Raw genomic sequence first — 27,960 nt, 5'->3', positions numbered from 1 at the left:
TAAAAGAAAAAGTTAAAATCTCGTAATCTGTTTCCTCTAGATAAAATAATGAAGTGTAATGTAGATGTTAGCTAATTTGTTAGTTCACAGGATGACAACTATACACAATATTCCAGACGAATTTCTACTTATCTCCGTTAATTTCCGCATTATAAACTCAAATTTAACAATAGCTCTTTTAAAGCCCGTTACATAGTCAATCGTAAGTATGCGATGAGCGCTATGGATTCGTTAAGTTTCTACATTGTCATTTGTATTGCATTGCATTCGATACGCTTCACAACATTATCTTGGATTCTTCTCTGTCAATGCTGTGAGACAACCTGAAAAACAAACAAGTAAGAAAGAACACAAACAGTAGCTGTTTATTATATATATATATATATATATATATATATATATATATATATATATATATATATATATATATATATATATATATATATATATATATCTCGAAGAACACGAAAAAAAAAAGGAAAATATGATTCTTAAGTAATCGAAGTCTGTTCTACAAATGATGTTATCTACGAAACAATAAATTCTCATCTCGTTTTCATTCTCGTCTCGGAAACGAGACGAGATGTATATTTCGAAATTCCAGACGAGACAAGAACTTTTACGAGTCTTGTGGAGAACGCTGATTCATTCAAGTCTTACATCTCAAGTCTTACATCAGGTGTTTTGTTGTTACATCAGGGTTAAAAGTGAGAGGGAACGCGGGGGATGTCGTTCCCACGTTTCCAGAAATTATCTATAGCATCTCTCCACTTCGTACAAAGTGCAATGGAGAAAGATAGACACGGGGGACGGCTTGACGTCATGCGTCCCTGTACCTTTTCAGATTCATTTTTACTCCTGTAACTTACATGATTCATAGTATAAAAAAACTATACGAACTATTAAAAACAACTTTTGGAGACAAATGTCTGAGCCGGTCAAACGTGTTTATCTGGTTTCAGAGATTCAAAGATGGCCACGAGTCAGTAGAGGATGACTCCCCGTCTAGTCGGCCTTCAACGTCAAACACTAACGAAAACATTGCGAAAATTGGCAATTTAGTACGCTCGAACCGTAGCCTTACAATTAGGGAGATGGCTGAAGACCTGAATTTAAATTTCTATGAGGTTCAGTCAAATTTTAACTGATGATTTGAACATGCGTCGAGTGTCCGCGAAATTCATTCCAAAAGTGTTGCCACACGAGCAGAAACAACACAGACTTGAAGTGTCCCAAGAACTGTTTAATCGAGCCGAAATGGACTCAGATTTCTTGAATAGGATAATAACAAGTGATGAATCATGGGTTTATTTTATGACCCAGAAACAAAGGCCCAATCTTCTCAGTGGAAGAGCCCAGATTCACCAAAACCAAACAAAGCGCGACAAATTCGGTCGAATGTGAAGACAATGTTGGTGAGTTTTTTTTCTATTCTTAGGGTATCGTGATCATGAATTTGCCCCTAGGGGGCAGACAGTCAACCAGGAATACTACAAAAGTGTCCTTCAGCCTCTGCGCGAAAATGTGCAGCTGAAACGGTTTGCCCTCTGGAAAGAAAATTGGATTATCAACGACGACAATGCACCAGCGCATTGCGCGTTCTCGATCCAGGAATTTTTGGCCAAATTCAACGTTCCTGTGCTTCCGCAACCCCCGTATTCCTCAGATTTGGCCCCGGCCGACTTCTACCTCTTTCTTAAATTAAAACTGTCATTGAAAGAGAAGAGATTTGACTCAATTGAGGACATTCAATCAAATACGGAGAGAGTGTTTCACTTCATCGCGGAAAATAATTTTCAGGAATGTTTCCAGAAGTGGAAACACCGTTTGAATCGGTGTGTTTATTCAGCAGGGGACTATTTTGAAGGAGATCCATCACAATAGCCTGTAGGTACTGCCAATTTTAAATTACAAGCCCAGTCTTAAAACTTTCCAATCACACCTCGTAAATTGATAAAGTGATTGTACGAACACAGTAAAGAGCATTATCAACGTTTAAATAAACGCATGTTATTATATATATACTCCAAAAATAAATATGGTTACGTCACACCCTTCATGGAGCCTCCAAACAATTTTCAAGCCAACAATATGTTAAAATTATTTTCGTGTTTCTATTTAGTCGTTGGAAGAACAGTTAAAAAAAAAAAAAAAAAAAAAAGTCGAATACATCGATATTGGACGTGGATCTGATTGCATCGGAGTTCTCCTTGATTTATGAATTTTCTTTTCCTGTTTGCTTTGAAATAAAGTAATTTTTTTATTGTTTTATTTCATTTCTTTCTTCATTAAATCTTAATATTCATTGATACATTAATTTGAATCCTACGAAATGTGTCTACATTTGCTGTTGAACATATAAGAAAAGACGTTCTTTAAAATCACTTTTAAAAACTTCCCAACTCTGTCTGCTATGCGGCAGTCTTATAAAACGGCTTTGTCCGTCCGTCTGTCGACAGGTATCAGAGAAAAAAACAGTAAGAGATAACAAGAAGCGCTTTTTGCAGTCGATTAAGAATAGATTGAATCTCCCCCGTTAACCCTCTATTGAAACCGGAAGTGTTTAAAATTACCCATTTCCGGTTTCAACGTTTAACCCTATAGAAACAGTAGCAGACAACGAGAAGTAGTTTTTTTTTTTTTTTTTTCAAACGATTCAACATCTCAGGGCAATATAACATGACTGTTCTGCAACCAGGGCGGATCCAGGGGATAACGATCGGGACGATCGCCCTCCAGAAGAGGAAACCTTCTTAAGAGTTTGGAGCTCTTAAAAGTAACACTAAGTAGCAGTATTACAACCCACCGCTTTCCCCCAGAAGTCCGTCCTGGATCCGCCCCTGCCTACAACACTGTACCAAAACCAGAAGTAGTTAAAATTTAGTATTATTTCCAGATTCAAGGTTTATCCCCATACATACAAAGAGAATGGGAACAGATACTGAGAAACGGAATTTTGCAAACAATTCAGCGTCTCAAGACAATACGTAATGGCTCTCTACAACACTCTAACAAAGCCAGAAGTAGTTTAAATGTAGGCCTACTATTACTAAATATTTCAATACTGATTTCTGTGAAGTAAAAACGGGTAAAATATGTTACGAAACAGCTTTCAGCAGTCAATGTAGCGTCCCAAGAATAGGTTTCTTCTTCTTCTTGGAAGCTACGTATATCCAAACCGGAAGTGGTGAAAATTAGCCACTTCCGATTTCAACGTTTATCGGCATAGAACGAAAACTGTAAGAGATAGCAAGAGGCGGTTTTTCTACAAACGATCCAGCATCTGAAGACAATAATATGACTATCGACCACACTCTACCAAACGGAAGTGGTTAAAATTTACTATTACTTCCGGTTTCAATACTGATTTGTATGGAGCAGAAGCGATAAAAAAGATATCGAGATGCGGTTGTTTGCAATCGATTCAGCTTGCCAAGAATAGATCTCTTCTTTCCCGTTAAACCTCTGTTCAAAATAGAAGTGGTTGAAATTAAAGATTTTTGGTTTCAACCTTTATCGCTATAGAAACAAAAACAGTCAGGGATAGCGAGTCATGGCTTCTTGATATGAATTCAGCGTCCGAGGAACAGGTTATATATTTGATCTTATTACTCTATTGCAACCAGTATTTATGGATGCATTACTCCAAGTTTGAGTATTGAATTCCTATAGTTTGGAAGTCTTAGTTTCACACTGTGAAACGATGTTAATTTATTTTGAAAAAGAAAATAACAAAAGTGTTATATTACTTACATTGTAGAGATCCAATGCTAATTTTTCACTCCCTGTACTGATCCCAAGCTCCTCCTCTGATGACGATTCGTCTCCGGACACAGTTACCACCACAAAGAGTAAAATTAATGCTGAAATGAGATATATACAAACATGTTTTTCAATTTAAGAGTATTTATTAAAGGGCTTAAGTAGAAAACTGTTAGACTAATTGCATACATTGTTTATATATATATATATATATATATATATATATATATATATATATATATATATATACAGATTTCACATTACAGTTGGTTCTATTGACTCGATTTTCTTAAAATATTGCAATTATATTATTTTCCCCGTGACAATTCAATATTTTTGTTGATTCCGAATCACTCTCTGTATGTTAATCACGTTAAAATTGAATTAAGTAAGAGGGTTCCGTATAACCTTGTTTGAAGCAGTGGCGGATCCAGGATATGATCAAGGGAGGGGCTAAGCCATAGTTTGCCGCGTTATCCAGTGTGAAGCAGGATTGAAGCCCATTTTATCCAGTGTATACCTGAGCGTCAAGTGAGGGCTCCTCCCTTGGATCCGCGCCTGGTTTGGAGTGTTCTCCCACCTACGACAATCCATCTTTCAATCATCTGTTGTTTCTCCGTGTCGGCCAATATTCGTGATGATTGCTCGACATCGCACTTCCCAATGGAGAATACTTCTGTGCTTATATACAAAGGGGTATTCAATTCCACTTCTGTTGAGATGGAATTGGCTGGCCGTAGATGTTGTGTGGGTGCATTCTTTGACGCCATCAATGCCACTAATTCCGTGCAACATCGGTGGTGCTAGCAACATCAGTGGTGTGGGTGTTAGTCCGTTTGTCAGTCCAAAGACGGTCATGTAGTATATTATCACACAATAGCATTCACAGCAGAGCGTTACAACAGCATATCCATGTTCGTGATGACATTTAACTACGCTGGAACAACTAGAGTGTGCGTTGGAAAGTGCTAAAATGTAGGCTTCCCAGAATTGTTTCTCTTTTGGTGCCATTAGGTTACATACAACAAGATTGCTTTGTAAGCGGTCACATCACTCACCACTACTGTTGCTTTTGAGACAAGACCATATTCCTTATCTCTCGTCTCGTCTCACAAGCTTTGTCTCACAAGAAATCTCGTCTGGTCTTGATTATTGAAGAAATCCTTTCTGGCCTTGTCTAATCTCGAAATTTTCTTATCTAATTTTCTAAATTCAGCTACAAAATTTATACTTGATTTTCCCATAACTTCATCCAGAAATTATCTGAATCTCTCTGTGTCATAAAAAAGCCATAGAAAATAGAATATAATATAAAGGATAATCTAACGGAAATTGGTAACACTGATCCTGATTGTGTCAACACAGTTTAGTGGCAGACTCTCATTTCTGAGGCAGAGTTTCGTACACTATATAGTATGGCGTTAGTTTTTTTAGGTTAATAAGACAAGACATGCTGGAAAACGTTGAAAAACTTTTCTAGAAAAGAAATATATAAGCAACAACAACAACAACAAAAGATTTGGATAAACTAGAGAGATAATCTTTAATATCACTTTCAGCTCCGCTCTAACTGAAGGTGTTAAGTATTGCATTTTGAAATCCGCAGCAGATCAATAATGGTAGTAGCCAAAGGAAAAGGTTTACGAACTCAAAAGTTTAGTTGATCTTCCCGCATTGTGGTTCACGAGCGGAAAATGTAATAAGCATTCCCTACTAAAATCGATGAGACCTGTGTTACATATGCATTAGAGAACGCCTGGCAAAGATATAATGTCAATTAGACGATTTAAAAGATTCAGGATTTCAGAAGAACTTTTCTTTCTTCCTTCCTTTCTTTCTTTTTCTTTTCTTTTCTTTTTAATGATTGATGTGATTGTTGATTTCATTTTTGTATGAGGTTCAATATTTGTTTTGCTGTTTCAAGTAGTCATAAAATGGAATTTTTAATCTGTAATTTAGCGTGAGGCTGAAATTTCCTCCTTTTCACAAGAGAAGACGATTAAAAATTCTTAAAAAAATGAAGAGTTGTTCAAAATAACGGTACCATTCATTTTATCTTCCACGATCAATTAACTATAGATATTTAAGAATAAATTATTTGGCTATGTAGGCTTGAGAAAAAGAGAAAGAAAGAGGGGGGGGGGCAGCCTAGAAAATTCTAATTGAACAACAATTTAAAATAGATTGAATATCTTTGTACCTGAATTAACTCAAGTATATGGACTTTCACTCTTTCCCCCTTACCTATGGATGTGCGGACGCTTTTCAACTATTTTTACCTTATATATATATATAAGGTAAAAATAGTTGAAAAGCGTCCGCACATCCATAGGTAAGGGGGAAAGAGTGAAAGTCCATATACTTGAGTTAATTCAGGTACAAAGATATTCAATCTATTTTAAATTGTTGTTCAATTAGAATTTTCTAGGCTGCCCCCCCCTCTTTCTTTCTCTTTTTCTATATATATATATATATATATATATATATATATATATATATATATATATATATATAGAGAGAGAGAGAGAGAGAGAGAGAGAGGTAACCTACCAAACAGGCACGTAGCCAAGTGCGGGTCCGGACTCCCCCATCAGAACCAGAGACGAAAAAAAACTAAGGAAGGATGAAACAAATAGAAACGAGAAAAAGAGGAAGAAGGTTAAAAGTAACAAAAACTACGGCAAGGCTTTGATATCTGCACACTACCCTGTGCCTTTCACCCCTAACGAGGTGTTAAATATAATGGCACGAAGAGGGAAAAGGAGGTTGCTTTGGTAAACATTTGTTAGAGACAGTAGAGACAGAATGAGAAAGGGGTGCACTGAAATTGCGCAATCTTTCACTGCCTTATCTGTTGACACAGATAAAGCTTTAATGAGCAGTCAACAAAATTGGAAATTGCGCAAAGAATGTTGTGCAATGTTGCCATCATTACCATAAGCATTAAGACATAAAAACAGTCACGAAAACCCGAGTTGTTTTATCGCAAAAAATACAAAGTAATGGATGACAATAACATTTTCAGTTATCGCTCTTACATGTATGCACGGGCGTCGTTAGAGAGAAAGACGGAGGTACATATCTCAGTCAATAATTTTCTGTATTATATCCAGTGGCGTACTTAGGGGGGCTTCCGGGCTTAAGCCCCCCCCTAAATCTCACTTACTATAGTAAAGTATATGAAATATCTTGCAGAATTTTCACATTTTCAGGCAAAGACCCCCCGAAGGTTAGCAAAGCCCTCCCCGAAACAAAATCGTAAATACGCCACTGATTATATCTAACTGTAAGATTAAAAGTATAAGAAAATAGTTATTGGAAAACTGAAAGGAAAACAAACTTACATAAAATAAACAAAAAATATAAACTGTATTTCTAGCAGTTCCCTTTAAATACCATGAACAGGCGTTCGACCAATCAGAGATAAGGATTTTTATACATTTTCCAGTTTTGGGCAATCACAAACAAGCATTTGTTTACATGTTTCAGGTGTGTCTTAGTACCTGTTCTTTCACCTTTCTATAAGTGATCCTTATATTTGCATTTGCATCTTAGTTACTGTTCTTAGGGGCTGTGAAAAAGATTATTTATATATATTATTATCGTATAAATTGTTATAACAATGAGTGGTCAGTGTGCCGGTTGCAGATATAATAAGACAATAATATAACAGCCAATGAAGAACGAGAATCGCAACGAGCCATGTCGGACAACAAATGGACCAGAAGCTTTTCATAGACACTACAATAATCAATTTTACTTCCCTGCTCCTGATGTTCATACGATGATTTCTGTTTTGCTAGAGATCCAAACGGAAACCAGTTCGTCATGAGGAAATAAGCAGAGTTTAGGAAGTCACAGATAAACCACGAGAAGGCATGTATGACATTTTTAAAAGCTGTAGGATTTAAATTCCAAGAATTCAAGCTGTAAACGTGAAATGTTTTGTATATTTTGCTTTGTAAATATTAGAATACAATACATATATTATTACACAAAGGAATGGCGTTTATATATTTTATTTTGGTTCAAAATTTCATACCGTTTCCTAAATCCTGTTGTTGGCAACGTCACGGTGGAAATTTGCGCACTTTCAGCACTTTCTGCTCCTCGTTAATAAATTATAGATTACAGAGATTATCAACGATCTAATCCTTAGAAAAATTTGCGCAATGTCGTTGCACCGTGAGAAAGTTACTGACGTGTGTTTTACATATTTAGATACACTCTATACCTCTGTGTGCGGGGGCTGATGGTGAAAGACGGAACACCAACATTCACCTGTACTTGAGTGTGGTGGGGGAAAAACATCTTCTTTTTCCTATCAGCTTACGTGAAACAGATTATAGTGAATTCTTATCCATTGTCGTTTCTGAATTATTGCAACTATATTTTTGAGTTGATTATCATTTAGCTGCGTATCTTTTGAGCAGCAGGGCTATATGAGACGTGAACCTACAATTTAATATGGAATCCGATCCACTATCGTATAATGCTCTCCCACCGGGAATCGAACCCGGGACTCTGTGCTCCAGAGTCACAGACACAAACCACTAGACCAGCAGAGCGGGCTGCAACTGTATTGTGTCGAGCTATCAGCATTAGTAGTTAACTATTATTGGTGTACAGAAACGTGAAACAAAAATAGGAGAAAACAAACACTTCTGATTAAAGTCAGTTGGTTTTCAACCAACTAACCCTACATCTCTTGTTCCTGTTTACGGTAGTTAAGCCCCCAATGTTTTCTTCATGTCGGCGCCTACGGTATGGGTAGAGGCAGTGGCGTATTTACGATTTTGTTTCGGGGAGGCTTTGTTAACTTTCGGGGGGGGGGCTTTGTCTGAAAATGTGAAAATTCTGCAAGATATTTCATATACTTTACTATAATAAGTAAGATTTGGGGGGGCCTTAAGCCCGGAATCCCCCCTAAATACGCCACTGGGTAGAGGCATAGGATTATTATCGATTTAAGTTCTCCTCGTAGAGTTTTTTTGCTCGCCCTGCCGGTCTAGTGGCTAGCGCGTGCACCTTTAGTATATGTGGTCCCCGGTTCGATTCCCGTTGGGACAGACTTTGGAATTTTAATTGTCCTAGATGTATTTGTGTTCGTGTCCGTGTCATTCTACGTTACTGGAAGAAACGGGTAAAACGTAGTAATTAGATAATTAAGTTACTGAGGTAAATTAGCTAACTTTTTTTTTTAAAAAAAAAAAGCAGCGATAGAGCGCTTATCTCTGGTGCGTGGGTTCCCTAATTCGATCTCCGACCAAGTAAATTTTTGGTGAACAACATCATGTCCGTGTGTTTTCTTGATAAACTCCCGTTTCCTCCCATATTCTCATCCCACTAATTCTTCCATCATCATCCACTTGGTTTAATCGACCATCTCCATTAACCTAAAGGACAAATACGCGGGACGTTAAACTGACAGCTTTCGTTTTTATTTCAACCGACACTGGCTGCCACGAGATGGAGACATCTAAATATTTGCAAGTAGGGAAGAAAAAAAATTGTATAAAGCGTCACGTATTTCTGTCACAGTGCTGATATGCTTATAGCTTGTACAGTTTTAAAGTGTATAGATTTGTTCACGGTTTTACGAGCAAACCAAGGGCAAAGAAGAAATAAATCATGAAATATGTGAGTCGCAAATCTTCTTCATAGTAATTTTTGAGTAGTTACTTACCGAGTGTACTTTCGATAGCATACATTCATAGAGCAGTGGAAAAAAAGTAGAAGAATCAGATTTAAGGTAAATATTTGAGTTTGCGGAAATAGGAGAAACATTCTTGATTTTAAAATACCTAACGGTTTATCTAATATTTTGGCTGCAAGAAAGAAGTTTCTTTCAAATCTCAACTTTAAGAAAAGCACATTAAAGGCGACTTTGGGGTTCTTCCTCATCGTTTCTGATTAATCATTCAATTCAATTACGTACTCATACGAGATGGTATCAGGACGTTTGCGGTACAACCAGAAAACCAGTTTTTCTGGGACATTTGCGGTACTGTCCAGAACTTTCCCTTAGACAGTGGGACATTTGCGGTACACACCGTGGAACGTGCGCCAAAATAATCCATTTCAGCCCCGTTAATCTAAATTAGAATGAATACATTCATGAAGGAGGTGGGTATGCAAATGGAACAGCTTAATATATGTGATTCATTCCGGTTGGCTGATTTTAGTAGGTTATGGATATATAAAAGGAGATCACGCGGGCCGCCTAATGGAAACTATCACAGTAATCAAAACTTCTTAGAAGAAACCATGCGCATTTCACCAGGGTTTTCAGTACAGACTGTATAGAAATTTCAAGAAGGGGAACATAACTTGGAGGAAACAAATATTGTCCCTTTGATTTTCGGCCTCTTACCAGCAATAGATAGTAAGATGTTTCAGAGTGTTTCAGCTTGATGAAGGCTAATATTATAATTGGAATCCGAAATTAAACAAATTACATTTCGATCAAACGGCAATAACATATCTAAGAACACTGTTCCAGGAAACGCACATTAGTGGGTGTAATTTCCATTTTAATCAGTGCTTGTAGAGGAAGATTCAGGAATTAGGACTCATAAATGACTATAAATCATTTCCAGAGGTAAGGCTCTGCCTCAGAATGTGTTTTGTCCCAGCATTTCTCCCTATAGATGATGTCGATATTGGGTGGCTTTCCATTATCGAAGATGCATCACATCACAAAAGACTTAAGATGTTTTTAGATTATCTTGTAGAACAGTGGTTAAGTAATAATAGCGGTTAAATAATACCGATATTGACATCTTCATGTGGAACTGCTTGAATCAAGAGCACAAAACGAATAATGCTGTTGAAAGTGGAACTATAGACTCAAATCATTAATAGGTAAGTCAACTCCTAACATGTAGTTTGGTAAAGTATCTAAAAAATGCTTGTACAGCGACTACCTGTATCAAAGAAGATCTTTAAACATTGAAGGGAAACATAGACAACATCAGTATATACAACTGGACGGAAGAATAGAAAAAGCATTAACTGATTATGTAGAATCAAAAGATGTCAAGAAATTCTTGAGGAAAATGGCACACATTCAAAAGTTGGAATAATTATTGTTTGTTCCAGAAGAGAACCTTCGTTGTTTATTGTTTTTATTATTGTGATCTCAATGTCTCTAGTTGTCTCAATCTATCGATCATAATTATCTGTAGTTATTGGAAAACTGATAGTGAAAACCATTAAAGAAAACAAAAATATAAATATTTCTGGAAGTTTCCTTTAAATCTTATGGACAGGCGTTTGACCAATAAGAGATAAGGATTTGTTTACATTTTCCAGTTTTGGTCAATCACAAACAAGCTTTTGGTTACACCTTTCGGATGTGTCTACCATGTATCCTAGTATTTTTTTTTTTCCACTTCTGTATAACTGAATCTTATATTTGGGTTTACATGTTTTTAGTGTTCTGAGAAAAGTTTGTATGTATACATGTCGTGTTAATAATGGTTTCATATTCTGAAAGAAGATTTTTAGTCTGCTTTTAGTATGCAATAAACCCGAGTCCTATATAAAAAAAAGTCATATTATTGTTATTTTTCCCTAGAACAACGTACTGGCTACACCAATGTTATAAAATTTGGTCTTTGTGTAGCAGTTGACACTGCGTGCTTGTCCTCTAACTGAACACTCGAAAATATCCTCTCTTAGCAAGGAGAATAAGAAGTTATTTCGAATAGTACCGCAAATGTTCCAGTACCACAAATGTCAGTACTCGAAGTACCGCAAATGTCGCAGTACCGCAAATGTCGATACCGCAAGTGTTGCGCTTTCCACACGAGATATTGTTACTGCCTATTATGATTTTGTTAAGTGGTTTTATGTTTACGTTCTTTTCTTTGAGTGTGTATTTAAAAACAGCATAAACAATTTGAAAAAAAAATAAATAAAATGTTATTTTTCACTTTAACGTACCACGAGTATACCCTTTGGAGATTAATGAAAACTGATGATTAAGGCATGTAAATGATGATGGAAATATTGATGGGATGAAAATGCGGGAGGAAACGGGAGTACCATGCAGATGATGTACACCCCGAACTTATTTGTCCAAGGATAGAACGAAGGACACCAAACGCCAGAAGTAAGGATTCTACCACTGAGCTACTGTGGTCTCTCAAAAAATTTTAAAAATGGAAATGATTATTAGTACTAATAGCTTAGAATAGTGTTTCTCAAACTTTTGAAAGAACAGGCCACCCTTATTAGTCAGAAAGTTATATTGATGTCTTCATTGAAAACAAACATACACAGAGGTGTCCATCACACAAAGGTTTCAGGTGTAATTCCCCCCTAAATTTGCAATTTTCGATGTATAACTTTGGATAAACAAATATGCCACTCCTTCAAATATTCTTATGAACACAATTTGTGCTTTCATATATGCCTGTGGGCACCATATACTATATATACAGGGTGTTTTTAAAACTTGAAACTGCAAAATATCTGGAGAAGAAAAAGCATGGGACAGAAAAATGTCCTAAATAAAAAATCTAATATTTAAGAAGGGGAATTTTTCTGTGATAAATTTATATTCCGTCGCCCTCTGTAGGTGAAGTGAGTCTAACTTTTTGAAAGTTAAATGAAGATCCTTATTTTTTTTTAAATTACAGATTCGGATTCTACGAGGAAAAAAATAAGCAAATTATACTTGAAAATTTTCTTTCAATTTCTGATAGATGGAGTAATCAATGGAAACAAGTTTCACCAAGGTTTCTGGTGGCTTAGTGGTAAAGCGTTCAACTCTGGCGCTTGGGGTCCCGGATTCAATCCCAGACCCTCCCAAGTGAACTTTGTGGTGGACAAACTCTGTGTCTGTGGGTTTCCTCGGGGTTCTCCCGTTTCCTCCTACTTTCTTCATTCCACCATTTCATTCATTACTCATCATCACCGTCTCCTTTAGCCTAACCGGCATAACCGTGGGACGTAAAACCCAAAGATTTCATTTCATTTTCATTTCAGTTGAGAGCTCTCACTTTTCATTCCAGAATAAATATGCGATAAACAGTATCAATCTTTTGTCTCAAATGTTTTCTCGATTCGTGGAAGATAGCGTGAAAGATGGTTCTGCGTTCGACGTGAATTAAAATAATTGAAATGTGGCAGTGCAATTACGTACAGTCTTTGGTGATAATTGTAGTTGGCAACCAAGTACTCTATCGGCTGCATCGAATTTTCCATTTTTCGAATTTTTTATTTTCTCATTTTTCGATTTTTTTTGTTTTCTGTTTTCGATTTTTGTTTACCTTTTTTTTTAAATATCGTTTTCCGCTATTTCGAAAATATTTTGTTTTTCGATTTTTATTTTTTTCTGTTTTTTGAAAAAAAAAACGTATTTCATTTTTAGTTTTCGGAAAATGAATTTTTCCATAAGATACTTTTAAAAAATATATAGCCATCTCTAATGTACGCGAGAGATCATTTCCTCTCCAGTTTAAAATACCATGTGAACGATTAATATCAATGATGTAAGCATATTATTCATTGTACCTTTGAAAAATTCAAGATTACTAATAAAACTTCAACTGACCAAAGCAGTGTATATATATTAAAATTATATATTTGTATTACAGTTTCGACTATGTAACACAAATATATAATTTTAAAATATATATACTGCTTTGGCCAGTTGGAGTTTTATTAGTAATGATATAAGTGTATATTTCATTAGTTTTTATGGATGTTAGGGAATTGATTCGATACAATCTAATGTGCAATAAAAGGTACGGCCATATACGTTAAACTTTCTCGCTTCAGCTTGTTAAACTAAATACGTTTTGGTTCAGTTATTACTGGAACATTTAGTTTTGAAATACGAACAGAATTACAAAGGTTTTCAGAAAAGTTTCGTCCGAAGATAACCCAATCCCAAAAATAAACTACATTTTATGGATTTTCTCGTGAGAAATGACTTATTACCATTCATTAAGGTTATTAATAAATTTTGATATTAAGAAATATAAACAAAATTGTACGATTTGTATTTGAGAAAATTGAAACAGACAGAACAAAGGAAAAACTTAATTCCCCGGAGTGAACTGCCTCTTCTGGATTTTTTTTTTACCAGGGAAATTACTTACACCATAGTATATTGTTGTTCATTAGATCGCTGTTTCCAAAAACATTTACAAGTTAATTTGCAGAACGGACATTTAAAAAGAAAAAAAAATCTTCCAGGGGAAAACATATCTCTGATAGGTGATACTCTGTTGAATTCAGTAGGTACATCAGTGATTTTTGGATTATTACAGGCACAGGTTTCTGAAAAACGTATAGACTTGTATTGCATGCAATGCGATTAGGTACTTGAACTGAGAGAGAAAGAGAGAGAGAGAGAGAGAGAGCAATACAATTTCGAAACAAAACTCATAAATCACTTGCCAGGCTTACGAGAAATGGCGCTATTTTGTAGCGTGCAACATAGCGACCCTCCAAATAGACATTAAGTGAGGGAAGCGAGAGTAACAGCTGAATTTGCAATTTACCACTTGCTAAAAAAAAAAAAAAAAAAAAAAAAAAAAAAAAAAAAAAAAAAAAAAAAAAACCTACTCGAATTTTGGGACGACTACTGTAGGATACTACATCTAATTTCTAATATAGTTTCTTTATTTAAACTATAATCTAGTTTAATTATTTTGACGTACGTAGCTCAGAAACTCTATGGTTAACAAAGACTAAAAAAGAAGTTGAATATAGTGTTTAGCTTGAAAAGGTGAATGGGTTATAGCATAGACCAAACAATGTGAACAATATTGCGCTAAAGGAGAAACCATGACTGTATAGCCAATGCTGTCAAATTTTAAATGATGTAAATCTATTGAAGATACCTAATATTCACATTTTTAAAGGGGATATTGTAGATAGCATCAGAAATATCTTCACTGAAAGTAAGCTTGTTGTCAATAACACCAAGATCGTTATACGTTCAAAATATATTGGCTATCTACTTATTCCAGGAAATTAAAAAATGCCATATTCTAGCAACCGTATATGTAGAACATTTTAACACTTTGGTTCTACATAAAGAAAAGAAACTGCCCAAGAAAATCTACATTTCTTTCAATTTAATTCCGACTGTGGGTACAAAGCTTTTATAAAGAGGGATGAGTGGCCAGGTTTCTTTTAACAAGACTGTTTTGAACGATTGTATAGTTATTGATAATTAAAATATTATGATAATGTAGGTAAACGAACCGGACAACGAGCTAAGAACTTTACCACTCCCTTTGGTGTTGTGTTATTACCATTTCTGTATTCCTTAGCAGAAATTGTGTGTCATTCTAGTTAAAAAAAGGAGAGTGATGCTTCTGTCTGGACACTCCTTTGCAACATGAATAGTCTACCAGCTGTGTGTGAAAACGTGTCAGAAATTCCAAACGTGTGTATGTCACGGATGAGTTACAAACAGGCATGAGCAATGGGATCAAATAAGGAACTGACGACACTGTTGTTGCATGACTAACACTATTTCTTGAAGATATACTTAGAATTTCATTTAAATTTCCTTTTACAGCTTTCTTGCTTATGAAGGACATGATCGAATCCAAAAATCATGATTCAATGTTGTAGGGTAAGTAACCAATTAACGGAGTTCTCTCACGGCTAAGCGGTTAGGATACGCACCTTTGGTATGAGAGACTTGGGTTTGATTTCCGGAAGTAGCTCATGAGGTTCGTATCCCTCGTTAAGCTGTAGGTTCATGTTTCATATAGCCTCGATGCTGAAAGGGACTCTAAATTCAGTCATTGCAACGCAAAATTTGCGATTTCGTTTGCGATAATCGATATAGCAATTATAATGACTTTTTTTTCATCTTTTGCGTTGCATTGTGTTGCTGTACGTAGAGCTTTGCGAAGACTAGTACGGAATAATCCTACATAGAACCAATGTAAATCAATATATCCAAATAGTTGATCATTCGTTAATATGCATTCATTTTTTATTTATACTTTTATTTTTTAAAAAAAAATCTTTAAGCAAACTATAAAATGCTCATTGTATATGTAATTTGCTTTGCGGTTCTTCACGGACGCTCTATTCCGAAAATTCTAAACATGAGGCAAGAGCTCCCTTGTGGCCTGCCTATATGGCAGCTGGTCCTCTAAGAGCACTTATCAGTTTCCAAGCTCAAAGCTACATTTTACCAAAAATAGGCAAAACTGTGGAGGACTGACGAGAAAGGTAAAGTTTTATTGGTATTGCTAGGGCATAATATGCTAACTTTTTTGTTTCAGTTTTAAATATTACTTTCCGTAGGCTCAAGCAGAAGTTGAAAATATATAACAACGATTGTGAAAGAAATTATGCATTAAAAGCACTTATGCCCAAGAAGAGGCAGAGCTCGAATCCTAGCACAATGACTTAAAATTCGAAAACTATTTTGTATTTTATATTTGAAATAGGTTTTGTAATGTATTTTGTTATTTTCCATAATATGCAAAATGCAAAATTGATCTGATCTTGGAAATAAAATATTACGCAGTTTATGAACCTGCACACAGTATACTAGAAACTAACAGTTATTAACATTACGTGGCGTGTAGTTTGGCTGCTGTCGCGGAACTTGCATTCGAAATTCCCAAAATCATGCAAAGTTTCCAAAGATATTGTTGGTGTGTCTCTCACAATACCTTGTCGTACAAGGTGGAATTCTTATTTTGATAGTTTAATGAAGCTTTAAAACGTAAAAAGTAAGTTAAATTATGCATGCCACGCACTGGGAATTCCCACTTTTAAACATAACGAGTTTTAATTTCTCGATGAATACCAGAGCCGTAGCTACGGGGAGGCGAGCGGGGAGGTCGCTCCGGGTGCTGATAGAAAGAGAGCGCCGAACGAGCAAAAAGAAAGGAAAAGTATTGGAAATGAGTAAACATTCGTCACTCCGGAAAAGTATTGGCGCCCTATTAAATCAATATTGCTGCCGGTTTGCAAAGACCTAGATGTTAAAATTTTCTTGCTCGCAACCCAAACATTTCAATAAGACTGATAACAAGTTTTTACTCTTACTTAAAGAATATTATCATATATGATTTGTTAATGATCATGTAATATACACTACATGGTACCGAGTAATGACTTATAGTGTACGCAGGAGCGTTTTCAAAATCACAAACGGTAAAACTCTGAAATACATGTCCCGCATTTTGATGGTGATGAGTTTGTTTAGTTAATCACACTTTTCTAACCAATTGGAATAATCACGGCGGTGAGAATGAAGGTATGGGCATGAGAGAAGTGTAGACACACACGCAAGCTGCTGTTTGCTCGGGAATATGGAAAATAAATTTAAAGAAGGGGAAATAATAACACTTTCGACGTTCAATCAGTTGTAGAATAGAAGCTTACAAGTCCTAAAAACAAGTCTTATTTGTAAAAGAATACATAATGGTTTGTCCAAGCAGCCTGATAAAAATTCAGCGTAGTGTAACAACAAAAGCTGCTTCTGTTATATGTAATAAAAAAAAAAGGAAAAGCTTAGTAAGGTGAGTAGGTGGGGGGCGCCGAATTCCACTTCGCCCCGGGCTCTGACATTTACTTAAATTGTATATTGCACAAGAACTTGATCGACAGCAATCGTTTGACTCTTTATTTTATGGCGAGCTCATCCCAGAACTTATTCACATGAAGAAAGTTCTGGAAAAACTGGAACTACGTTATTAAAGTGTTGTAATTCGCTAGTGAAGGCATTGTTAGAGGGCATGGACAAAAGATTCCATGAGTAAATGATGGAGTCACTAGTAAATGATGTTATCCTTGCTTCTGTCACTCATTCGTTTTTTAAACTTAGATGGGTTCCCAAGGAAAACAGATAATCTGTGAAAGATGCATTTATGGAAAAAATGCTCCATGAACACTCACTGACAATACTGTACCATCAAATGAAAAAACAGTTGACCTTAATGATGAACAATATTATTTGTTCGAATCGGACACCAACGATCACAAGGAGAATATCTGTGCGTCCTCCAATGCTTCTTAGTTGCAATGTCTCCAGTACTTTGAGGATTCAGATACTTCACTGTGTGTACTGGACAAGTATCCTCTTGTTCTTAAATTATTTAAAAAGTTCAATACATGAGTGTCAAGTTCAGCAGCTGTTGAGTGACTTTTCTCATTTGGGGGCCTCATTATGAAATCGCACAAAATGAGTATGGGAGATAAAATGTTCAATAAACAATTGTTGAAAGTGAATAAGCATTTCCTTAAATGAAAGAATCTGTTTGATGTAGACCTAATGGAAGTGTTTGATGTTGGTTAGTGCAAAGAAAATGATTGTATTTGATGTCTAAACTATTATATGAACCATAATCAATAAAAATATTTTGCAGACTATGTATAAAATTAGTGATACCTATTTTGTATTTTGCAAACGTATTTGAAATATCGTATTTTGCATTTTAAATACACTTCTGAAAACTATTTTGTATTTTGTATTTTAGATACATTTTGTATTTTGTATTTCAAATAGGTTTGCTTACCTATTTTGCCCAGCACTGTAAGTAACATAAAACCTAACAGATACGTAAATTCATCTTACTTATCTGTAAATAGTGCCATCCTTATATCTTATAACGATAGACCTCCCTCGTCGCTTTTTCATTATCATACATGCCTTCTGCAGGGAATATTTAACTGCGGGATTCTTCATAAAAGTACATATAGTTCGAATCCAACGTTAAACTTTAGGAGTTTCTTCGTGGCTAAGCGGTTAGCATACGCGCCTTTGGCGTCGAATACCCGGGTTTGATTCCCGGTGGGAGCTCACGTGGTTCAGATTCCACGTTAATCAGTAGATCCACGTCTCATGTAGCCTCGCTGCTGAACAGGACGTTAAACTCAAAATCAACTCAGCTAAACTTTAGGTCCACGTCTCACGTAGATTCTATACTGAAAAGAACAAACTTCAAAACATTTTTTTTCTTTTGTATGTCTGAAAGTATTAACACTATTCATAACTTTGTTACTTGAATAAAAATATATCTACTTATTAAAGCACAGCATATGTACTCTTCTATATTTTCTTATACTTTATAAAAAAAAAAAAAAAAAGTGTAATATCTTGCAATTTGAAATCGATTTAGCTTCTTAATATTAAATAAAATTTAACGACGAAAGAACTTTGTTTTCCTTTCCCTTCAACGTTACCATTATAAAACTACAAATACGAAAGTGCGTAATTAATGCGTTACTTTAAACTGAATTGAGTTTGTGCAGAGATATGTACTTGGCTCAAATTTAACTTGTTAGGTAGAAACAGGCCCGTATATAGGGGGTTCTAGGGGGGCCACCCCTCTAAATTTTTGCTGGACCACCCTAAAATTTTCACGGTAGGTTTACAAATGAACTATAATATGGTTGGATCGGGCCCCTCCTAACTTTAACCGGGCCCCCCTACATTTTTGGGCTGGCTACCAGCCTGGGTGGAAATAACGCCTTTTATTATTATTATTATATTATTATTATTATTATTATTATTATTATTATTATTATTATTATTATTATTATTATTATTATTATTATTATTATTATTATTATTATTATTATTATTATTATATCCTATTAAAGGCTTTGTACTCAGAACCGTAGAAGCAATATTTGAAAAATGATGCTTCTAAAAACAATGAGTAAAATAAAAAAAATCAACAAAGCCTTGGAACAAATCATACAAGTCTGAGTTCATAGGAGTTCAAAGTGACGTGGACAACTTACTTTCTTTAATTAACGCTGTACAACTATGTACTGAAGTTTGTTCCTTTTCCATGAGACAATTTTGTTGTATAAATTTCAGGTATACAAGTGACTTTCGTTTCCCAGTGTGAAATTACGATAGACTTCCTAACTACCGACATTCAATACTCAAAACTTGGAAGTAGTACGTTTACAACGATGGTTGCAATCGATTAACAAGATCAAAGATAGAACCTGTTCCTCTGACGCTGAATCCATATCAGAAAGCCATTACTCGCTATGCCTTACTGTTTCTTTGTTATAAGCCGACAATGATCGAAACCGGAAGTAGTAGTAAATTTTAATCACTTCCGATTTTGGTAGAATGTTGCGGGTGTGATGGCATATTCTCTTCATGCTCTAAATCGATTGCAGAAAGCAGATTGTCGCTATCTGTTACCATGTTTGTTTTATGGCTATAAACCGGAAATGGTTAATTTTAACCACTTCCAGATTCAATAAAAGGTAAAGGAAAGATATAGAACCTACTCTTGGGAAGCTGAATCAATTGCAAAAAATCGAATCTATTATCTCTTAACGTTTTTACTGTATAAAAATCAGCATTGAAACTTAAAGTAGGGCCTAGTAGTAAATTTCAACCACTTCCGGTTTTAGTAGATTATGATCAAAGTACATTACCTTGGGATACTAAATCATTTGCAAAGAAGCGCTTCTCACTATATGTTACTGTTTCGTTTTCTGGCGAAAACACGTTGAAACCGGAAGTGATTAAATTGGACTACTTCCGGTTTGAATAGAAAATAAACGAAGATGGAAAGAATTATTGGGACATTAAATCAATTGCAAAAATCCTCACCTCCATATCTCTTACCATTTTTGCTCTGGGGAAGTCAGTTATTGCAAAGGGAAATAATATTAAATTTGAACCACTTTCGGTTTTGGTAGTTTGGGATAATGTTATGTTGCCTTGAAACACTGAATCGTTTGTAAAAAGATCGCTTCTCATTGTCTGTTACTGTTTTCGTTTTATGACGATAAACGTTAAAACTGGAAATGACTAATTCAAATCACTTCCGGTTTGAATAGAAAGTTAATGGAGAAGATGGAATCTATTCTTGGAATGCTAAATCGATTACAAGAAGTCGCATTTGGATATCTCTTACTGTTTTAGTTTGGAAGTCTAAAAGTTTAATTTAAGAGCTAGTTTCCTTTTTACACGCACTAACACTATTTGCTTTTAGAATATTGATGAAGATAAAATCGGGAACGAATTTATACGCACAATCAATTCTCAATGTGGAAAGCATGTTAATTTCAGTTACTGACTGATTTTGCTCTGCTTCAAAGTGTCTACTAGGCCTAACTACAGGGGTATAAGTCTAGAACAATAATTATTCTTTTGTCTTATTATGAATACGAAACATCTATGAGCCATTAAACCACTCAACACATTTGTATGCCTGAAAAAAATGTTAACTCAAATTGAAAAAAAATCACTGCTAGAAAGATTGTAAGGAAGGCAAAGTATCTACACGAGGCTCGAGAAACGCCAGAGAGTTGCTTTTAAAACGTTTCAGTTCAAAATACTTGGTCCGATTTCCAGTGCGAGCTTGGGTTGGAATGATTCCACATTAAGCTGTAGTCTATTTAATGAACAGCCACCTTAACACGAAGCACATCCTTTATTATGATAAAAAGTAAAGAAATCCGTTACCACACTAAGCTTTGCAGCTATCATCTTTAGATGTAATCGTTTCCCAGGATCATTTTCAGAATTTGAAAGGAAAAAAAAATCACCCCAAATACTAAACTACCTCATGTGATTTTTTTCAGGAATAACAATTTATGCCGTATCGTTAAGTTTATCATGTTGAATATAAGTGGTATCGCTAATGCATAATTCTGTAAAAATATACCTTCTTATCAATAGAAAAAAATATATTACAATTTCTTTTAAGGTTTTATGTGGCTTCTGGATATTGCGCGCATCACGGACAAGAGTGTAATCTATCCAGCTTAGAGATTAAAACGCAGTGGAGACGCGGGGAAGAGAATTGATGACCTTATGAGCTAACCGAACCCGGGACCCCAAGCACCAGAGGTGAACGCTCTATCACTGAGCCACCGCGGCCCCTAGGGGAGGGGGAGAGAGATACATAGACTTTGATCCTACGCCAACAGCTTTAGTTGTATTATAGAGAATTATACACGAAAATGCTCAAACGCCGGCTTTTTATATTAACAATTTCCTGCGGGAAAACTCGGAACCCCTACTCGACTGAGGGGTATTCTTAAACTCTTGGGAAGATCCGTCCCGCACAGCAGACAACCTCTAAATGCGCCCGTGCTCAAAACGCGACATTTATATGCATTGAGGCAGAAGGCACACACAGATACATACATACGAAAGAAACAATTCAATATGACACATCAAAATATAAATTAGATGAACTTCTTTGAACACCTCATTAGCAAACAAAATTTAGGAAAAAGATGACAAAAATGTCGGAGTTGTCGATTTGGAAATTATTTCTACATAAGAAATAAAATCTTTCCACTTGCAAAGCTATTCGCCAATTACTGTGTATAACAATGGATTTATTAAAGGTATATTCTGTGGTAGTCCCCTCCCACAGAACTCTGCAGGTGACGTCATCCCAAAGGTTAGCAACACTGCTGTCCAGTCGGCGAGCCTACGAAGCGGCTATACTAGGCAAGCAGCGGGGGAGACTCGTCCACTTCGTACTCGACGGCCGCAGGAGAAGGAGGGAACTGGGAATGCAGGAGCAAGTAGTGAGCTCCTAGTGAATCAAGAAGTGGAAAACACGTGCTGCACGGCAAACAATTAGAAGTATCACAGTTTAAAAGAACATTGGACGAATATTTTGAACAGATACTTACTTGCACTGTAAAATACTCTGAATTGTATATTTTAAATATTTAGGCCTTCAGCCTAATAAAAATTATGGTTTCTATTCGGTTGTTTTCGTCCATCTACCTGGTTAAGTCGCATGCCATTAGCTGTAGCTTTTCTTGCATGGTTTTATCAAAGTTTTGAGTGAGTAACGAGGAAGCGTATTCCTGCTGTTAGCTGCCTTGGCCGAAACGGTGAAATTTTCACTTGTTGTGAGGGTTTGTTGATCCCCAGATAATTTAATTTCGAATATTTCTTCAAAATTATTTTAATTAAATGAGCCAGTGCCCATAATTTTCCGGTGACGGTATGTCTGGATCAATGCAAGACGAAAGGTATTATGCCTCCATCACTGAAAAAACAGAGGTGGTATGGCATACTACCGCATACGGTCTCACTTCGACCAGTGGTACATGAATAATATTGAAAAGAGTGAAGGAAAATCCAAACACGGACATGAGATTCTTAAAAAGCATGAACTAGAAATGAAGTTATTGAGAATACACTCAACCAAGAGAGTGTTCAAGAAGAATAGATGGCATTACTTGAAGAGACGGTTCTACCAAATTGTGGCACATTTTCAAGTTAGGTTAGAGCTTTATATTTCTTTTAGCAGAGCATGCACTAAGAGGGGAACTCCATTACTACTTGCAGATTGACTTCAGGAGGGCTCAGTATAAATAGTGTGGATGACATAAAAACTATCGTGCATAAAACACGAACCAACCTGTGCTAAGTGGCCACTAAAAAGCACGAATGCTATCTTACCAAGTCAGGGCAGAAGCACAGCAGGGAAGCCGAGCGGTAGCGAAGAGGTGCGTCAGTAGGGAGCAGGCGTGTCAGCGGTGGGGTGTGTGCGCATAAACAAGGATAGAAAAGAGCACATTTATGCATATAATACTTTCATTATCACTCAAAATTGATTTCAATATGCTATTCACTGACAGTAATTATATTCACACTCTCATTCCTTCACGAAAGATGTTTCATATCGTATTTTATCTATAAATTTTATATTTGGTAGAACCGACTGCTTGAGTGAACCCAGATAGAGAAATTTAGGCTATATTAATATGGCCATTGCAAAAGAAAAATTGAAGGAAAACATTAACCTCCAAAGCTCTTACGTTAGATTGAAACTTAACGCCCCTGTCAACACAAAGGCTATATGAGACATGGATCTACAGCTGAACGTGGAATTCAAACTATATGGATCCCATAAATCCGGGTCCCCCGTGCAGAAGACATGTACAGTAACCATATGATCACATGGGTAGCTAGCTCCTCGGAATTTTTTCACATGAAAATAAGAAAAAAGCTGACACGAGACCAACTAATAGATGACAAAGTTCACGTACGAAAGAATATGGAATAAAATTAGGAATAAGATAGGAAAATTTTCCAAGATTCATTAGGCCTACTCTACTACCTACAGTATATGAGCAAAATTACTCCTCAGATGATTTATGAAACTTAACAATTAATTTAAATAAGGAGAAATTGTCTTGTATACTTATTTGAATAATAAGCAATTGCTTAAAAGATTAGAGAAAGATCGTTCTTACAGAATTTGGACTACCGAAAAAGCTAATTAGATTAATTAAGGTATGTTCAAATTAATCCCAAAGTAAAGTCCGGGTAGGAAAATATTTGTCCACGAGCTTTCACGTCGAGAATGGCCTGAAACAAGGAGATGCGTTGTCACCATTATTATTCAACTTTGTCCTGGAATACGCCATAAGAAAAATCAAAGACAACAACCACTGCCTAGAGTTGAAAGGTGTTTACCAGGGTATGGCGTATGCTGATGATATAAATTTAATAGGGGATGACAGGAGAACAATAGAAAGAAGTGCACAGATCTTATTAAACGCTTGCAGGAACATGGGTTTAGAAGTAAATGCTGAGAAAACAAAATACATAGAAGTGCGTCAGGACCGTAATATGGCAAATTATAGATGCGTTTAAATATTAAATAACACTTGATAAAGTGGATACTTTCAAATATCTAGGATCAATATTAACAGACGAAAATCATATTCACGAAGAAATTAAATGTCGACTAAAAGCAGGGAATTCATGTTATTATTCAGTTCAAAATCTCTTGTAATCGCGAATTCTGTAAAGGAAAGTGAAGCTTAAAATATATAAAACGATAATCCTTTCTGTTGTTCTGTATGGTTGCGAAACATGGTCGCTTACTCTGACCAAGAACACAGACTGAAAGTATTTGAGAACAAGATCAACAGAGAAATATTCGGATCAAAGAGTAACGGGAATGGGGAATGGCGGAAACTTCATAACGAGGAACTACATAAATTATACGGTTTACCAAACATTGCTAGGGTCATCAAGTCTAGGAGGCTAAGCTGGGTAGTTCATGTAGCTAGGATTAAAGAAAGCAGAAACGCTCTCAAAGTCTTAACTGGAAGACCAATCGGAAAACGTCCATTAGGAAGACACAAACGCAGATGGGAGGACAATATTAAGATAAATCTCGCAGAAATAGGAATACAAAGTAGAAACTGGATGCAGTTAGCTAAGGATAGAAGTCAGTGGAGAGCTTTTATGAACGCGGTATTGAACCTCCGGGTTCCATAGGCAATAGAGTTAGTTAGTTAGTTTAAAAGATTAATATAAGAAACATTTCTTCAAACCATTATTTAAATAACAAACAATTGCTTTGCTCGAATCGTTATTTAGATAAGAAACAATTGCTCGAGTCATTACTTGAATCAAATTATTATGCGAATAACAGGGTGTCTATCGGTCACGAAAGTCAAGAAAAAGTCACGAAATCAGAAAATGGTCACGAAAGTCAGAGATTTAGCTTTATGGTCACAATTTTTTTTTATCTGTACGAATATAAGTACAGACTTGAAAATTTTATTGTATAAAACATCAAAATTCACCACCAAAAATGTCTATTGTCGGCTTTAAACGCTACTAACTCGCAAGCAAAGCACGCTTCTATCGCATGCATGAAAATTCTGCCTAATTCACATTGAAATTCGCTCTTGAGACTGTCCTTCAGGTGGTATCATTGAGCAGTGGCGATACAAATCGCATCGCATCGCCGAAACCACCTACGCATCTAACCAGTTTACTTAACTGTTAGAAGATACGGTACCAACCTTTTATTACTCCAAGGAACAGCCTTTGAAAATAGAGATAAGATAAAGATAAGTGCTGAAGAATATATGTACTGTTATTAGTTTTTGAATGTTACGAAATTTGATCGGGGCTTCAAGTTTCGCCTAATACCTCCTAGCGATGCAAACGTCAATCAAAAACGATGACACAGAGCTAATTTTCTTATTAGGCGAAAGTTGATTTTTTCTTAAACCTTGTTTTAGCTCGCATACTTGGTAGTCCTGCACCACATTCATAATTTATAGTGTATAAAAGACACAAAAATTAACCAATCCTTGACACTGTTCACTATTGGGACATGAACGATAAGTTCGGTTGGATCCGACCCACTGCTGCTTCAGATGAGAAAGGTCATTGAAACAATCAGTTTTAAGGAGAGCGTTTATGTTTTAATATTTTAGGTTTCATGTAAGAAACTCTGCTTCTTTCAGAACAGGAAAGGTATCTACTACACTGAAAAACTAAAAAGAATAAGAAAGAAGGAACTTCGAAAGATTCATATAAGTTATGTATAATTCGAGGGTAGTTCAACACTAAGATAACGCCAACATGTCACTTTCATCTTGTTATTTGATTCCCAAAATGTGACTTCCCTACAATTAATGCACATGTCTGAGTGAAACAATCTCGAACAAGAGCAGTTGAACTAAGGGCATAAGGGTTTTACATTTACAATACACAAGCTTCAGAAAAGAATTTGATATTGCGGTATGTCCAAACAAGTAATTGGGTAGCATTCTTCATTTTCTCCTCTGATTTCCAATCAATTGCTGGAATATCTTACTCCAGCTGAGTTTGCTTCTGATAGTACACCTTCAATACGTGTCGTCTGCTAGCACGATTTTTTGGATAAAACTGAGGGATGAGTGACTGGTGTGAAATAAGTCTTCTGTATGTGGAATACCGACAGAATGCCAGTGCCTCACTATCACACGATGCATAGGTGTAATTGGAAAAAATATCCCACTTTTACGAGTTCTTCAGGATTCATAGGAATTGCATCAATTGACCAAGCGCCATTTTACGATTTTCGAGATTTTTACATCAGTGAATGGGAAATAATGCAAACAATGTAAAAAAATGGTTTGAAACCCTACTGTTTGTTTAAACGTTCAGGAAAAGCTATTCGACGAAGCTCCAAGTACTGGATCGTAATAGGAACACGTTTCTATTTTCTTCAATATCTCAGAACCGTGTTTTGGCGCTTGGTCAATTGATGCATAACACCGACCAATTAACTGTCTATCTCTCGAGTAGTTTCTAACAAGTTTTCTTCCTTTTCTGGAACAAAGTCGTGTCTCTTCCTAAAAAATTCATGTAAAACAGTATCACATCATCCATATTTCCCCATGTATTTAAACATTTTGGCTGGTTGATGAAATTTGCCTTCTTTGTGGATCAGTTAAAGCAATCAGAAAAATACACTTGAAAGAAACAAATAACAAGATTAAACGGCACAGGCCTATCATTTGTAATTTTATATCTACCTTACCTACAGAGGTGACAAAAGGAAATTTTGTTACAAAATATTTTGTTATAAGCTCGAAGACCGTATAATTGAACCTAAGGTAAGAAATCAAGGAAAACATGATTGTTCTATAAACTGCGGCGGCTTGAATATATACAGATTTGTAGAACTTTTGAAACAGGAGCAAGCAGAAAATGAAATGACAATGTATCAACTTCAGATGGGACACGTCGCTAAATCAAAGAAAGCAAAGTGGTGACGCCTTTATCGATGTATTGTGGAATTCAAAAGAAGGGTTGGATCACAAGAAATAGTCATAATACAGAACTTTGATGCTGCAGTGTCTCACTACATTTCATTTATGTGTAACTAGTGATTCTTGGTGCTTTGTTTATTTTATGATTTATGCAAACTTTCGTATAATTTCTATCACTTCATTTTATGTTTTCTGTAAGACATTTTGTAACTTTTTGTAACATTATCACAGCTCGATGTCAAGCGTACATATACTATCTATTCTGTAAGGGGTCTGTCCTGATTCGTATTTCAGTAATCTTCAAAATAATTCAAAACGTTTTAACACTTTCTTAGCTGGTTTTTAATACTTAACCATGAGAAGCGTACATAATCAACTTTTCTGCATATACAACAAGATGTCTACACCTTTATACATACACTTATTCTCGACAAGATGTCCACGTACATGTACATTTATTTACGACGTTGCTATAGTAACAACTCTCTCTTTTTTTTTAGTTACCGATTACAAAGATAATGTCTCGAAATCTCTATATGTCTTTCTTTTCTTTATACACAATACTGCTCAAATAATTCGCCTCTGATCTCTTTCTGTAAATTGGCACAGATTGTTAATATTACATACAACGTTATCGTTGTAGATGTCGCTCGGACGGGACTTCCATAATAGTTCTACTATGAA

The 27,960-nt window shown here is 35.8% G+C and overlaps 1 protein-coding gene across 3 annotated transcripts in view; it reads right to left on the bottom strand.

Annotated features, from left to right (window-relative positions):
* Window positions 1-27,960, bottom strand: part of LOC145690284 (leukocyte elastase inhibitor-like) — a 130,384-nt gene that overhangs the window by 81,276 nt on the left and 21,148 nt on the right. For all 3 annotated transcript variants that reach the window (XM_081765041.1, XM_081765039.1, XM_081765040.1), the window contains exon 2: window positions 3,754-3,863. In XM_081765041.1, coding sequence (XP_081621167.1) covers window positions 3,754-3,863 — 110 coding nt within the window. The remainder of the gene's footprint in view (window positions 1-3,753; window positions 3,864-27,960) is intronic.

The sequence above is a fragment of the Thermobia domestica genome, chromosome 7, assembly GCF_964235325.1.
Source record: "Thermobia domestica chromosome 7, izTheDome1.hap1.1, whole genome shotgun sequence".
Classification (NCBI taxonomy): domain Eukaryota; kingdom Metazoa; phylum Arthropoda; class Insecta; order Zygentoma; family Lepismatidae; genus Thermobia; species Thermobia domestica.
Note: the sequence above shows the minus strand (reverse complement) of the source record. Positions and strands in the feature narration are given on the sequence as shown.